Source organism: Urtica dioica, chromosome 4 (assembly GCF_054948205.1).
Source record: "Urtica dioica subsp. dioica isolate 48M chromosome 4, U.dioica_male_clone48M_v1_H2, whole genome shotgun sequence".
In the NCBI taxonomy this organism is placed as follows: Eukaryota; Viridiplantae; Streptophyta; class Magnoliopsida; order Rosales; family Urticaceae; genus Urtica; species Urtica dioica.
The window spans coordinates 2,996,013-3,011,706 of NC_142759.1; the positions used below are offsets into that span (position 1 = coordinate 2,996,013).

The 15,694-nt window shown below is 43.3% G+C and overlaps 2 protein-coding genes across 2 annotated transcripts; both read right to left on the reverse strand.

Moving 5' to 3' along the window:
• Positions 1–4,104, reverse strand: LOC149399297 (uncharacterized). The gene has a single exon (XM_089613242.1). The coding sequence runs from the start codon at positions 4,102–4,104 to the stop codon at positions 1–3; it is 4,104 nt and encodes a 1,367-aa protein (XP_089469368.1).
• A 2,383-nt stretch (positions 4,105–6,487) lies between these two features.
• MMT (methionine S-methyltransferase) lies at positions 6,488–13,015 on the reverse strand. The gene is made up of 12 exons (XM_089611739.1): positions 12,638–13,015; positions 12,052–12,245; positions 11,749–11,955; positions 11,447–11,542; positions 10,965–11,153; positions 10,692–10,880; positions 10,346–10,582; positions 9,801–9,935; positions 9,363–9,683; positions 9,119–9,298; positions 7,688–8,656; positions 6,488–7,119 (listed from the first exon to the last, which is right to left on the reverse strand). Exons 1-12 carry the CDS (start codon positions 12,882–12,884, stop codon positions 6,859–6,861), a joined length of 3,225 nt encoding a protein of 1,074 aa, XP_089467865.1. The 5' UTR covers positions 12,885–13,015; the 3' UTR covers positions 6,488–6,858.
• Between the last annotated feature and the right edge of the window lie 2,679 nt (positions 13,016–15,694).

Here is a 15,694-nt window from a genome sequence, read left to right on the forward strand (position 1 = left end):
CTATCCCGACATGTGGGATTGAAGTTCTCTGTCATCGGCTCTAATAGCCTCTTCCGAGCACGGAGGGACAAGCCCCATCCATCTCGAATTCGAACTATGAGTAACAGCAAAGCGGGCTAAGTTGTGTGCCGCGATATTACAAAGACGAGGAATATGCAAAATTTTAAACTCAATGAAATTGTTTACGTCTCTCTTGATGTGATGCAACACCGTCCCGAGCTCGGTCGTAGGGGTCTCCCTCCCTGCCACAGCCTTGACCACCTCCGAGCAATCCGAATGAAGCTCCAACCTCGACCCGCCGATGCTCCTGGCCAAAACTACGCCTTGGAGGACCGCAACCGCCTCCGCAAGTTGGGGGGTAAAATCCCGAGCCTGGGAAAACGTTTGCGAGGCTAGCACCTTTCCGGTGTGGTCGCGAGCAATGCACCCCACACCGAACCCTCCCTGGTCCCGGTCTAGCGCAGCATCCACAGTCACCGAGATTGTTCCTTGCGTCGGAGGGGTCCATCTAGGCTTGGTCGTCCTCTTCTCTTCTCCCCGAGCAGTAGTCTTGTTCGCGTCTCTGAACTCTTCGAGGAAGCTCCCCGTCCACTGAACAAGCTCTGTCTGGCTCCAAGCTCTTTTTCCCGAGACGATATTGTTCCTGTGGTTCCACAATTCCCAGATGATAGTGATATAGAATTCAAATTTACTCACCTCAAGGGAATCAGCCGCTCTGAAAATGTTGTCAAAAGCCTCGCCCTCCCCGTGCGGTGGGAGGATCCCACCGAAGCCCGCTTCTTTCCAAACTTTCCTACTCCACTTACAGCCCCAGAGAGCATGATGAGCCGTCTCAGCCATTCCCGAACAGACAGGGCAACGGTCGTCAGTGATAATTCTCATCCTGAGAAGCACGGTGCGAGTCGGGATCCGGCCCTTGCACACTCTCCAAATGAAGAGCTTCACTTTAGGTGGGACTTTAAGTTTCCAGAATTTCCTCCACCATTCCTCCATCAGGGACCGATCAGACGTACTGGCTCCATGGATGGCCTCCATAGCCACTCGATACCCGCTCTTGACCGTGTACTCTCCATCCTCTGTGTAGTGCCAACGTCGTCTGTCCGGGATCCCCTCACCCCCGCAAGGGATGCTCAGGATAGCTCTGGCGTCTTCCTCAGTAAACATGGCCCGAATGAGCGTGTCGTCCCAATCACCGTCTAACCTCATCAGCTCCGCAACTCTCATATCGGGGGGAATCAGAGGGGGATCGAGCCACGTGAAGGATCTAGGCCTAGGGATCCACTTATCACCCATAACCATGACTGATTCGCCATCCCCAATGTTCCATCTCGTGCCAGCCAGGATGATCTCCCTTCCCCAAACTAGGCTACGCCACATGAAAGAGCTGTTCGATCCGCAATGACCAGTCAAGATGTCCCCGTGTGGATAGTAACTCTCTCTGAAGACCTTGCCCACCAGACTGTCAGGCCGTCTAAGGAATCTCCACACGTTTTTAGCAATAAGAGCTTGGTTGAACTTTTCCAAGTCTCGAAAGCCCATACCCCCATCCGTCTTGTTCTTAACGAGGACCTCCCAAGCACACCAGTGGGTCTTTTTGGCTCCGTTACAGTTGCCCCACCAAAATCTAGCAATAGCCGAGTGGATCTCGGAAACCAGGGCCTTCGGAAGCTTAAGACAGGAGGCCACGTAACTCGGGATGGCCTGAAGAATGGACTTAATAAGCACCTCTCTGCCAGCTTGTGAGAAAAAAAGACCGTTCCATCCCTTGATCTTATCCCAGATGCGCTCTCTCACATACTCGAAGAGATCTTTCTTTTTACGGCCAGAGAAAGCAGGGAGGCCCAAGTAGCGCTTATGGCAATCCGTCCTCTGAACACCTAGGGTCTCAGCTAGAAGCTCCCCTTCTTCCAACTCAACATCTCTCCCGAAACAAACATCGGATTTCTGAAAATTGACTAGCTGGCCCGACGCCCCTGAGTATAAACGTAAGATCTCTGCCACTATCTTGCACTCCTCCGGGCACGCTCTAAAGAACATCAGGCTATCATCGGCAAACAAGAGGTGAGACACTCGGAGATTTCCAAACTTGACCCCACTGATTCCACCCGCCCGTTCTCCCGCTCTGAAGAGACTCGAAAGTCCCTCTGAACAGAAGAGAAAAAGGAAAGGAGAAAGGGGGTCGCCTTGACGAAGACCTCGGTGCGGAATCACATGGCCCCGAGTGGTCCCATTAATATTAAAGGCAAAACTGACCGAGGAAACACATCTCATCACTTTTTCCACCCACTCGTCACTATACCCCAGTCTCAGCATCACCGCCTCTAGGTAGGCCAATTCAACCCGATCGTAAGCCTTAGCCATGTCTAGCTTAAGGGAGGCCCATCTACCGTTCCCAAACATGCCTCTCTTCATCGTGTGTAGCGCCTCAAAGCCCACCATGACGTTGTCGAAGATAAGCCTACCCCCCACAAACGCACTCTGATTCTCTGATATAGCCACGTGCATAGTGCCTTTGAGGCGGTTCACCAGGCACTTAGCGACAATCTTGTAGACGACGTTACACAGACTAATAGGCCGAAACTCACTCACGCTCCGCGGATCCTCAACCTTCGGGATAAGCGTGATGACTGTATCGTTAATGCTCCCCACACTTTTTCCCTCATTAAGGATTCCAAGAGATGTTTCCGACACAGACTCTCCTACCACATCCCAGTACCTCTGATAGAAGATCGCCGGGAAGCCATCTTTTCCCGGGGCCTTGATAGGGTCCATCGAGAAAAACGCATTCTTCACGTCAGCCAAATCGAACGGCCGCTCAAGCTCAGAATTCATCTCTTCCGAAATCCTAGGTTGGATACCCTCAACCACAGCCCTGATATCTTGCTGAGACGGCCCCGCAGAAGTGAAGATATTCTCAAAATACCTGGAGATCACACCCTCTATTTCCGGCCCGCTACTCCTCCAAACCTCTCCCTCGTCGAACAGTCCACTGATTCTGTTTCTCTTGCGTCTCGTGGTGGCCTTACGGTGAAAAAACTTCGTATTTTTATCTCCACACTTCATCCAGGAAGCTCTGCTCCTTTGTCTCCAAAACTGTTCTTCTTTTTCCAACAAGGCATCCAGCTGTCTCTCCTCACGACGGAATGTTTCCATACAAAAATCCGGTCCAGATCTGCCCACTAAGTCAACAATCTCCTTCTGTTTCTCGATCCGGTCTTTCATCCCCCGATTCTTCCTAATACCCCAGCGAAACAGCTCATCTCTGCACTGACCAATCGAGGTCAACAAGTCTTGCCCCGTGGCGTTTTCTCTGCCCTTCTCCCAAATTCGGCGAACCACCTCGTCACACTCGGGCTCCCCACACCAGGCCTCCTCAAAAAAGAACCTCTCAGGTCTCCTAGCCCGGTGCGCTCGTCTAAAGCCTCTCGTACTCAGCAGGAGGGGTCTATGGTCCGAATTCCAAAACCGCAAGTGGTGAACACTTGCCAGTGGAAAGAGGTCCCGCCACTCCTGGCTGGCAAGGCATCTATCCAGACGTTCCTCGATCCGACCTCTACGCCACGTCATCATGTCGCCCTCAAACCCAAGATCCTGAATCTCACAATCCACAACCATCTCACGAAAGGCCGCGAGTTGGCCAGGGCCTCTGTCACGGCCCCCTCTTATCTCCGAATTCGAAACCACCTCGTTCATATCTCCACCCACCAGCCAGGGCCCCACATGGTTAGCACGGAGCCGTCGAAGCAAGTCCCACGTGTGTTTCCTCTGCGAGGCCACAGGATCCCCATAAATCCCCACAAACCTCCAAGAAATCCCATCACTCCCAACCAAATTACCCTCGATGTGATATCTCGACATTGTCCCAAGTAGAAACTTCACCGGCTTTTTCCAGAGTAGCATTAAGCCTCCGCTCCTACCAAGACACTCAACCGTCAAACAACTCTCAAAACCTAGAAGAACTCTCACCCTCTCTGCCATATCTTTCCTAAGCCTAGTCTCCGAAAGGAAGAGAAAATCCGGCTTATAATCAACAACATGAGAGCGGAGGGCCTTCTTCGTCCCAGGGTTCCCTAACCCTTGGACGTTCCAGATAACGCCAATCATTGTGTTCGGCGGCCCTCGTCCACGAGGGGCGCCGCTCTCTCAAAAGAACCATCCTCAGTCGGATCCGCCAACGCAGAAGCTCCTAAGGTGCCAACATCTAACTCCGAGTATCCAAACAAAATAACCTCCCCAGAATCACTCGGTAATAAAGAGGAGGAAGAAGTACTAACTTGATATACGCGGGATGGGCTCTGCACGCTCTTTGGACCCACGGGGGTGTCATTGCCTGGGTGCGGGTTCCCGCCATCGCCTTCGAACATGCGGGCCATCTTTTTCACGTTCCCCACTCTAACACGCTCGTTAATTTTCCTCTTCCCGGGCCCTCCTTCGCCGTTGATTATCAGCCCGAGCCCGGACTCGTGAGCCCTCAACTTGTCGGGCGTCGTCGTGTTATTTCCCAGCGCGCGCTTCCTGGAAGTAGTGGTCTTTCTCTTGGCCACAGTAGAACTCAGCGTTAATGGGCCCTCATGAAAATGGGAGTCTGTATTGCTTTTGGGCTTTAAAATATCTCCCTGGCCCAACATCTCAGCAGAGGGAGGGAATTGGCCCATCCTGGTAGTAGGGCCCATCAGAGAATAAGTCAGAGAAGACGAGCCCATCTTAGTAGGGGACTTCACGTCAGCTGCCTCTTTCCCAACATAAGTAGGGGAAGTGCTAGGGCAAAAGGTAAAGTCAGCTTCATCTTTCCTTAAAGGGCTCTCAAAAACCTTGTCAGGTACAGAACTTTTCCCAGCCTCAGAGGTAAGACCCTCTTCCTCGCGCCCCACGCCGAGAGTCACCCCCTCTCCTTCCTTTCGTTTGTCAGACCCAGAACAGTGCACCAGATTACCAGTTTTGGCGAAGACCCCCAATTTCGGGCGAGAATCCTCCTCAGCAGATGAGCAGCAGGTTTGCTTTTTCCCTTTTTGGAGATCGGCCCCACCTCCCAACGGTCCGTTGCCAGGCTTCTCGGTCCGATGGTCTCTCTCCAGGTCTGCGCCATTTTTTCCGATCCCGAGGTTCCCAGCCGAACCACTCCGGTACTCCTCGTCAGTTTCCTTGGGCTCGGAATCGGAGATCCCAGCAGTTTTGGCGCCGTGGTGGCTTCGCAGATCTTCCTCCGCCGTCTTCCTCGGTCTACTGTTCTGCGCGTCCACCTCCATCGCCGCCGGTGAAGGATTTGAGGCGCCCGGCTGGTGAGCCCCATTAATCCCCTCCGAGCTCTGGCCTCTCCCGTTTCCCTCAGCTCTATCCCTGGGCACTCTCTGATTTTCCCTCGCCGGAGAACCACTTGATCCGGTCGGCTCAGGGGGTGGTTTTGGGCCAGACCACCCCTGCGCCACAGACGAACCCGTGCCGCTAAATTTCCGAGTTCCTCCAGCCAAGCTATTTGGGACTTCACCCCTCAGCCAAGCCCCATACTTGAGACTCCCAGCCTCGCCATCTTTTCCTTCTTTTTTCGAGAAGTCCGAGCTACCATGACCCAGGCTTCCGCAAACGTAACAAAAGTCAGCCAATCTTTCGTATCGGAAGGCTATCCACGTCTTGCTGTCACTTGTGCCCAGTTTAACGAAGATACCCCTCACCAGAGGTTTGCTCACATCCAGGGCCACACGAGCACGGATAAAATCGCCTCTGATTCTACCATCTCTGTCCTTGTCAATCCTGACCACTTTGCCAATCTTATTCCCGACCAGTTCACCCATCTTAACCGACCGGTTTGTAATCGGGATTCCGTGCAGTTAGGTCCAAAACTCCACCCATCGAAACTCGTCGTCTATGCCACACTCCGCTTCCGGGTCACTCAACACCAGAAGCGACTTGTCGAACATCCAGGGGCCCGTGTCCCAGACACGTTTTTTGTCAGCCTCCTTGACAAATCTGAAGCAGAAAACTCCATCGCCTTGGTCGCTGATTTCGAGCTTCCCAGTAGGTCTCCATATGCTCGCCATAACAGACTTGAGAGCATTACGGTTGAAGGGCTTCCTTCTTAGCAGCTTCCCGAGAAGGCATCCCGACAAGTCGGCTCTGGTACCAGCAAGCTCTTCATCTTCAAGGACCAGAACCGCGTCCTCCTCGTCCTCCTCAATGCCCAAATCGGACCACTTGTCGCATAAGTCCTCCATCTTCAGGCAGTGGAGGGACAGGCGAAAAACTCTGACTAACACACGCAGAGAGAAAAACTTTTGTTGGACCCAAAACTATTGCCTAAAACGCTCAAGTTTTTGACTCTTATACGTCGTATAAGGAATATTAGACATACGAATTTCGCAGTAGAATTTTGTTAAATTGACATGATCTTTATATGTATCGAAATATACTAGGTTTTCTATTGTTATTACATCTGTGTAGTCACTCTCTACAGTAATACAATGCTATATAGTCATTCTGATATATAAAGCAGTGAGAAAGAAAAGCTACTGAGCAAGTTTGCATGCTCTTCAATTCATATTGTTTCTTTGCAACAATGAACTGACACTGCCATAAAGCTATTTTGCCATGTATATTGTCCTTTTCCATGTAATTGACAAATTGAACCAATTCCATACGCAAAACATAATCCATTTCTTCCTTTTCACATCAGACGCACTGATAACAAACTTCACACTCAGATTGGTAAATAAAGTGACCTGAGAGAATAAGACGAGTCCTTCTGAGACAATTTTTTTATGGACCCATAAAAGTCAGTTCTGGAAGTAAACAATTTATTATTTTTAATAGTTATTCTTTGTTGTCTTGGTCAAGAAATCTTGACCACTAATCCGGAGTCACCCTTTAGTTACCGGAAGAGGTGTCGAAACTTGTAACGCAAGCCAAAGCGCGCTCGAATTCGGACTCTTCCAAAGCAAGGGCGAAGCGGCAGTAGCCCGGAATTCCGGTCCAGGAACCGCCGTTGATGCATAGGCCGGTGAGCCTGTGAACCGCTTCCCTTATATTGGACGACTCGTTCTTGCTCAGATACGCCGCCGAAGGCTTGGCCACCATGGATATCCCAGCTCGAGCCTCGATCACGTCCCATCCACACCTCTCTAGAGTCTGTTGCAATAGTAGAAACTCAGTATTCAAAGTATTTAAATGGGTCTCGGTGGTGGTGCGGGGAAAAATAGTCTTTTAATGATCTTTTCATACAATATTTTGATTCATTTAAGAGACCGAGATTTACCCGATTACCTTGAGTGAAAACTCATTATTCAATTGACTTGGTAATATAAGAGAGAAGTTTAAGGAAACTTATTAGATTATTCGACCAAGTGGAGTAGCTCAAACTGTGAGCACTTTCACCTTCGACCTCAAGTTCGAGTCACACCGAGACAATATTCCCTCAAAATATATTATCAAATAGGTCGTTCGGATAAAATATAACTGAGGTGCTCGAGAAAAATATTCTCTAGTGACTTTTCAATATAAGATTTTGATTTATTCAAAAGAATTAGAAGTGAAGGGTCTAATTTTACAAACCAGATACTAAATAAATTTGATTTTCTTCTGAAATATTGTTCAAGTCATATGATTTTAAAATAGCATAAAAGCGATTCTACAAAAAAAAAAAATTACTAAAATTTTTAGCAAAGTTAAGTAGAGTTTTTTGTTGTAGATTTCTTACCTCTTTCAAGCGCTTGGATCGATTCGCCAAAATGCCAACCTGTTTCACAACAGAATCCCAAAGATCACCCGACTTGTGGTCCCTCAATGCCAACAGCTTCTTAACTGCGTATCTGACGGTGCCGTGAGGCTTGCTTAGACTTGGGAAGCCATTGAAAGACTCCACCAAAAGAGGCTGGTTCAGGACCAGAAACCCGAACTTGAGCGCCCCAGTGAGCATCTTCAGAGACAGTCCTCCGAGCAGAGAGACGCAGAAAGAGGGATTTTCATCGGCATTCACCTTCGACAAAGTTCCCGCCAAATCCCAGCCACCCCAGCCCTCGGGGTCAAATTCCAGGCCCGAGAACGATGTGTCAATTATGACTCTAGCCCCGACTTTCGCACACACAAGAAGTATTTTCTCTATCTCCACCTTGCTGTATATCAAACCGGTCGGGCTGATCGTGGGACCGGAGATGTAAACCCATGGCTTTTCCACGGAGTTGACTGTTTCAGTTACTGATTTCTCAGTGAGCTTGAAGCCTTCTTCGGGATCGGTCGGGATATACGCCACGTTTGCCTTCAGAAACTTGGCTGCAGAGACATAGTTTCCATTGGAGCAAGAAGGGAAGCACAGAGTCCCACCTTCTTGGACGCAGCAAAGCACCAACTTGTTGAAGAGAGCGAGCGTGCTGTCAGAGTATATGAGCTCTGTGGCGGTATCGACCGGGAAGCCGTAACTAGTTTTGATGAACTGCTTGACGCTCGGAGCGACGTCCATTTCGGATTCTGACATGTTCTGTCTCGCAAAGCCTTCGAAAATGGCTGCCTTGACCTGGGACGGGATGGGCAAGAAGCTCTGGTCGGTGTCCATGTGAATCAAGGGAGAGTTCTCGGTCTCAGGGATATACAGCTCTGCATCATTGAGAACAGAAACCGCAGAGCTTGAAAACCCAATCATCTCTGCGGAATCAGCTTTTCCGGGTTCCCTCTGAAAGTTTGTACTTAGAATCAGTAAGATTAGAAACCAAATTAATGGTAGAACATATGCGTAAGCTATGTGGTCAAGTATTTGTTTCAAATGTTGAGGATTTATAGGAATGTACATTATTAGGGCTGAATGTAAAATAGTTGCATGTTGTATTACTATTGGCCTATAAATAGGAAGGTTATGGTAGACGAAAAGCACGTGGATGGTCATACATTTGTGGGGAGATGAACAAATTCCTTTTTCGGGAGACTAAGAGACCTTTAGAAAGTCTGGCCACTATCTTTGCATTCCATCTACCCTATTTTCCACCCATAAGAGTGAGGTCCTTAACAAAATGGTTAAGATGTGTTGTCATATTGAGAAATTTAAGGTTGATTGCATATAAGGAAATTAATTTTGATATTGAGACTTTTGAGGTTTGTTTGTCGTGAAAAGGTTAACACAAATGGATCAAAGACAAACCTTCACCGATGGATGCCGGTCAGTGAGCTGGAAAGCGAGAAGCTCGTGAAAAAGACACCCATAGTAGCTTTGACTAATAAGTGCTGTGTTTCCTTCAAGTAGTTCCACAGTCTTCGACAAAGCCTTGAACATGGCCTCGTCCTCAGAAATAACAAATGCTACTTCTAAATCCGCATAAACCTGGAATCGCATAACACCAAGGTCATTTGTTGAAAAAACAAGACTTGTATTCAAAATCATGTACCTGATTTTTCAGCAATCCACAAATAATTGTCGCGTGAGAGGGTAGTGGAGTTTCTGCAATGTACTTTAGAACCCCATTTGAACTTGGAAGGCTGGATAGCTCGAAGTGATCTGATATGTCTACCAAAAGACGAGATCCGATTTCTCTGGTGATTTCTAAAAGGTGCACAAATGCTGCACTAGTAACAGCCTCAAATTGGGCAATCCCAGTAACCACAACCTGTGGTTTCAGCTTTCTTATCAGCTCTATCATCAGTTCTGACTGGCGAGGAGCTTCGATAACAGTGAGCCCTTTCTCTGATAGATTTGCACTTTCCATACCCTGTTATAAGTGACAGTAAGTAAGTATTGATTGCCAATTTTTTAAATAGGATCCGACTACTAATATGAAAGTTGATACAAGCTCTGACCGAAATCCGGAGGATACAACGAGCCATACCTCAAGTGCTAGAGAAGTCAACCATTGCTTGGGAAGGTGTCGAGTCAGATGTTCGTCGACGATGGCAAGACGAGGCGAAAACAACTGAAGAGCGTTCTCGATTGCCACGGCTCTTGAGGGAAAGACGACAACATTCTGCCACAACAATGGGAAAACAAAATCCAAAATAAAGCTTACTCTAAGGAAGACAAGAGGAAAGAAAAAAACGAAATTTACCATCTAGTTTATAATTACTAATCCTAAAATATATGGAAAGAGAGGACATGAAGAAAAAGTTTATCTCATTACTGATAATCTATGATCCCACAAAACCTTCTCTTTAAATGTACAACAGCAGAAGTAACCAAGTGAGTTCAACTTATTTTTAGATAGACAAGAAAAACTTTAAGCATAGAAAAGAAAGAAAATGAGCTACACAATTGACAGACTTTTGGCTAAACTTTCTTCTTATATGAGCTGTATCTTAGTTATTTTATATAAAAAATAATAAATAAAAAAATTAGAATCAAAAGCTCATAAAGTAAGCAGATAATTTATTTTCTTACATCGGCGCTAAGTGGGATGCGGTGATACGTTTTCATAAAACCAGCAATGAGGCTGCGGAAACGTTTGCTTCCAGCTGGCGGCTCGTATGTGCAAAAAGAACTCTCACTTAGAATGGTAGCTAAGTACGCTAAGAAGGGAATCTTCTCGTCAGCCACAGAATCGTCATCGAAGGATAAATCTAATGAACTGCTGACCTCTTGGAAGCCGTTTTTAAGAAATCCGAAAATTTTCTTAACCTGTAAGTTCATTCAAAAGTCAAGTCCACGTGATCATCATGCTTCAGACTCAGATTACGCTTGTATTAGGATCTTAATAAAGAAAAATAAACAAAAATGAAGTGCTTGCCTGATTTGGATGGCGAAGTTGACAGCTATAAACTGATAAAGCATGTGAGATTCGCCCTCCAGCCTTTCCGTAGGCCCAAGCTGTACGGGCACAAATGGGTTGATCGCCAGAGAGTCCCATGAAGAATTCAAAACGGTGTGGGCTATTCTTCTCGATTTCAACCAGAGCATCTATATCTGTGTCAGAAGCCTGTGACAACAAATTTTAATAAGAGAGATAATCGGTGTCGTTGGCTGGAATTTTTTTTCTCAAGACTAAACAAAGTCTGATCACCTGAAGGATTTTAGTCTGCCAGAGTTTGTTGACTTGGAAGCCACGGCGTTCAAACAAGCGTTTACAAACACCTTGTCCCGGGCGACCTCCCATATTAAAGATCATTATGCCCATTGGCTTGATCACAGATATTCCTTCCTCTACTGCTCTAGCAATTAGGCCTAACCCGAATTGATCCTCAACAAAACCCTTCAAAGAAAAAAACACCGTTAATAATTTTTTCCCTCGATGTAAAATGAGATTTCAAGGACTTCACGTGCTATGTCTCCATTGTAGAACCTATTTATTTTCCTTTGTGAGAACTACATGCAGATGAAAACTGTCCTACAACAACTCAGCGGATTTCGTGATAATTTAGGAATGCAAGAACCGAAGATTCAAAACAGATAAGCCAAATTCAATCATATCAAAATGAGTACATAAAATATCCTTCACAACATAGAAAAAAATAACGGACAACGCTATAAAAAAAATGTTCTAACCTGAAGCGCACAATAATTGCTCAGTGAATGCAGAAACTCTTCGCTTGCATTCTCTGTAATCATCTTAGACATAGCATCTGGATTCGGATTAAGAATCTGAAATAAACAAAGGAAATTTTTTACACACGATACAAATTTTCAACCCAGTTACATCCAATAATTAGAGGTTATGCCAATCAGACTTCCATTCTTAGTAGGTAGGTCTGAAAGGAACATTTTCCTACCCAAAACATTTAAGTATTAAAATGAGATGTAATGAAAATTGAGATAAAATCAAATTTTCATCCCGGTGAAGCACAAACCTGAGGAATACAACCAACAATGCGTTCGAGCTTAATGTCATTGTCTCTACAGTAGCCCAACAGATCAGACTCGTGAAACTCCACTCTGTCCAGCAATGTCTTTTGATCCTCGTCATAGATGGGTTGACCGTTCTCGTCAAGAGCATTCAAGTACAAGTTGATCCAAGAAATCTTGACTGCTCTAGGATTTATGTCAAGCCCATAAACCTACAATCAAGAGACCAAAAAACTTATATATTCCCTAACTACCATTCATCAAAACGACAATCGCAACCAAATAAACTAAAATTACGGAAACTCCACCTTGGAAGGCAACCATTTCTCGGCAATGGCAATCGAAATCCAACCATTGCCACAGCCAAGCTCAGACACGGTCTTGTCCCTGAAAATGGAATCAGGGTGTCGGTTCAAACCCTCGTAAAACGTGTAGGACCAGTCTTCGGGGACAAAAATGCTCGGGATCACCATCATGGTCAGCTTCTTTCTTCCTTGATAACCTAAACAAAATCATCCGAAAACGAGTGCAGTCAAAACGAAGGTCAATTCAGTCATTATTGGTGTAGATTTTTCACTTTTCCCTGTTCCTTGTCGTTAATCGAGCACAGTGCAAAACTAAGACTAAAGATCTTCCAACGAAGACTTTGTAAATCGTAGCACCTTGCTCTTGAGTCCTGACATAAATGAGTTCTCTTTTCTTTATATGACTTTACAAAGCTCTTCCGAACACTTTTCAACAAAATAATCAAATCCAAACCAAAAAGCACAGTAACAAAGAAACCAACACTAACGCACGGTACTATAATAACATCAACATCATCAACGGTTCAAAGAAAAAACTTCAGTTTACGAGCGACTTACAGAGGCAAAAGAGCAATTAAGAGCGACTGACCTTCGTACTGATCGAGAACGATGTCCTCGATCCGGAAATGATAATCATCGAAGCATTTCTGCGACGCTTCCTTCGTAGGAAAGCGTCTCTGGAGAGAAGTTAGGAAGATCCGAGCCTCAGAGCGAGTGATCGGGTCGTCGAGTCGCTCGAGGAGAGACCTCAGAGCGGCGTAGGCAGAGTCGCCGGATTGCTCGCACCGCTTCAGGAACTCGTCGACCTCCGATTCGGATTCGGTTCTCTCAGGCATTTTCGTTAAAAACTTCGCGGGCTTCGAGGCCGGGAATGATGAACTATCAGTCACGGAGATTGAGAGAATCTTGATTGGCGTGTTTTTTTATGCTTCTTTCGGAAACAGAGTCCACACATAGATATATGTTATTATAATTTTCAGAGCAAAAAAAAAACGTTACAAAAATTTAGTTTTATTTTAACTTTTATTATATTTAAGTTATAAATAATAATTATGGAGAGAGCACTTTTCTTTCTTAGACCATTTCCGATCATTATGCATTTTAGTATTTTACGTCCACTTTTAGAGGTTTTGCTTCAAACAAAATACAAATTTCGATGCATTTTTTATATTTGCATCTCAATGCAATAATAGTGATCCAGATAAATTTTGCTCCAACCAATGTCTTTTTTTTGTTATTATTCACAAAATACCACTTATTGCATCTTCAATTTTATTGATAATTTACTTACCGTCTAAGATATATGGTGTAATAATTGACTAATATTAGTAGTATCGCGTACCGCGTGGCATACGTTACTGCAAAAAAATGTATTTCACAAAGTTTTTTTTTTTAAATAATATTTCACAAAGTATCTGAACAACAAATAAATTTATATGAATAATATATAATATATTTTGATAATTGTGGTGTCCAGATACACATATTGAAATATTAAATTTACATATCATCAATTAAAGGTATTTAAGTTATTTTTAATAAAATTATTAGAATTAGGATGGACATAAAGGGTATTTTTTTTTTGTTTTTATAGTATATTTGAGATATATAACAAAAATTTATAACTTCACATATATTTTTAGTGCAAATTTTATGGTATTTGTATAACTTTTGAAGCATATCAACGAAAATATTCGAATTCAAATATGCGAAAAGCGGGATACCTCTTTTATCTCAGCTAAATGTAGCAACTTTGATCGTCTATGCCTGTTGCGGTGAATTTTGGGCACCCGGACGAGGCATGTGGTGCCCGAAGATCTGTTGATTCTATGAAAACGGTGTTGTTATAGTCAACCCCAGGCGGATGTGAGCATCAAGACAAACTTTGAGCCAAGGGCCGAGGATGAGGCCAATCATCGGGCTCAAGTGCCAAGTTTTATAATGTTAATTTTGTGCAATGTAATAAAAATTGAATGAAAGTTGAGAATATTACGAATCTTTATGGAATAATCAAAAGGTTACATACAATTAAAATAATAGTCTAATTATTAAAATATAAAAAAAAAAATAGTTTAATTCATGCTTGAGCAAAAGTTTTATTATTCTTTAGGTAATTAGACTCGAATTCTAATGTAGGGGTCAAATAAGGTATAGGCCCTAACTCTTTTTTTAATTTTATGTAGAACAAAAATGAATATTAAAAATAAAAAGCTATCGGGTACATTGAATGAACCAGAAATCTTTTCATTGATTAAATTGAATAACATAAAGTATGGAAGTTTACTTCTTTTTTTTTTTCTTTTTTTAAACAGCATAACAAGTAGTTTACAAATGACCTTATAAATGCTCTTTAATTAAAAACAAAAGAAAACCTCCATGGCAGAAGTATTAATAAAATAGCAAGTGTATATGTTGAACGACTCATATGTCTTATTCAACGCAATTATTACGTAAAGTTTGGTGGTCCGTGGACTAAGTTATTTACCCCTTTTTCATATTACATGGACATAATAACCCCATTTTTACTCTAGATAGGGGAAGAAATAAACAGCTACTTATATATTAAGTACCCAAAAAAAAAAATCATATAAAAGGTCGTCGTTTTTTTCCGAACCAAATTTTATTTTGAGTTTTTTTTTTTATCATTATTGATATACATATTGAAGTGCAAAAACATATATATATATATATATATATATATATACACTAACAATGATAGTCGTCAAATTATAGTCTACCTATTAATTTTAGCTAGCCCCCACTTATATACAATTTTGGCTAATTCTTTCTGTTCCCGGGACTGAAAATTATAAGTATCCTTCCGATACTATCACAATTTTTTTTTTTCCTTCGAATAACAAAATTATAGGCTGGAATAAAACGAAAGGGAAGTTCCTCTAACATTAAGCTGAAATTTTATTTCTTAATGGTTGGAACTTGGAAGCGTTCTTTATGTTATGAAATTGAATTCTTTTGTATGGAAGTGGAATTTCCTTTCATTCCATTAGCCCAATTTACTTGTAACGCGTAATTACATTACTATCCTTGCTGCTCTATATTTGCTTCGATAAGAGAGAGAGCTGGAAATATGCGTAATATAATTTAAGGAAAATAACGCATATATTTTGTGTTTTAATGAAATGTCGAATTTAATTTTTTATTTTCAAAAATGTCGAATTCATACTCTCTATTTAACTAAAATAACGAAATTATATAATGAAATAGATAAAATTGTCACAAATCTTCTTTTTATTGACTTTTCATTGACGTTGATTATAATATTTATATGTAAATGCCAATTATCTGTATTCATTCGCGTCATATATGTAATTTATTTAAAAACTAAAAGATAAACAGCAGTCTCTTAATCGCGAAGAACACGGAAATATGCAAAGCGGTACAAATCGACAGTTGATAATCATCAAAGTCACAAATTTGAACAGAGAATTCAGGATTTAGAGTTGTAATTCCAATACGGAATGAAGTCATCTCTTTTGTGAGATATGAATTTTATTATTTAATTTCAATTTAAAGTTGGGTACTGGTTTAAATTTTATTCAATTTTTCTTATATAATAGTTAATATCAATAAAATAGAGATTTATGACACTGTTATCTATTTCATGGTATAATTTTATTATTTTAGT

Coding starts and splice junctions, on each gene's coding strand:
- LOC149399297 (XM_089613242.1), bottom strand. CDS start 4,104: ATGATTGGCGTTATCTGGAACGTCCAAGGGTTAGGGAACCCTGGGACG.
- MMT (XM_089611739.1), bottom strand. CDS start 12,884: ATGCCTGAGAGAACCGAATCCGAATCGGAGGTCGACGAGTTCCTGAAG. Junction 12,246..12,637: donor CGTTCTCGATCAGTACGAAG/GTCAGTCGCTCT, acceptor GATTTTGTTTAG/GTTATCAAGGAAGAAAGAAG. Junction 10,583..10,691: donor AACTTCGCCATCCAAATCAG/GCAAGCACTTCA, acceptor ATGAACTTACAG/GTTAAGAAAATTTTCGGATT.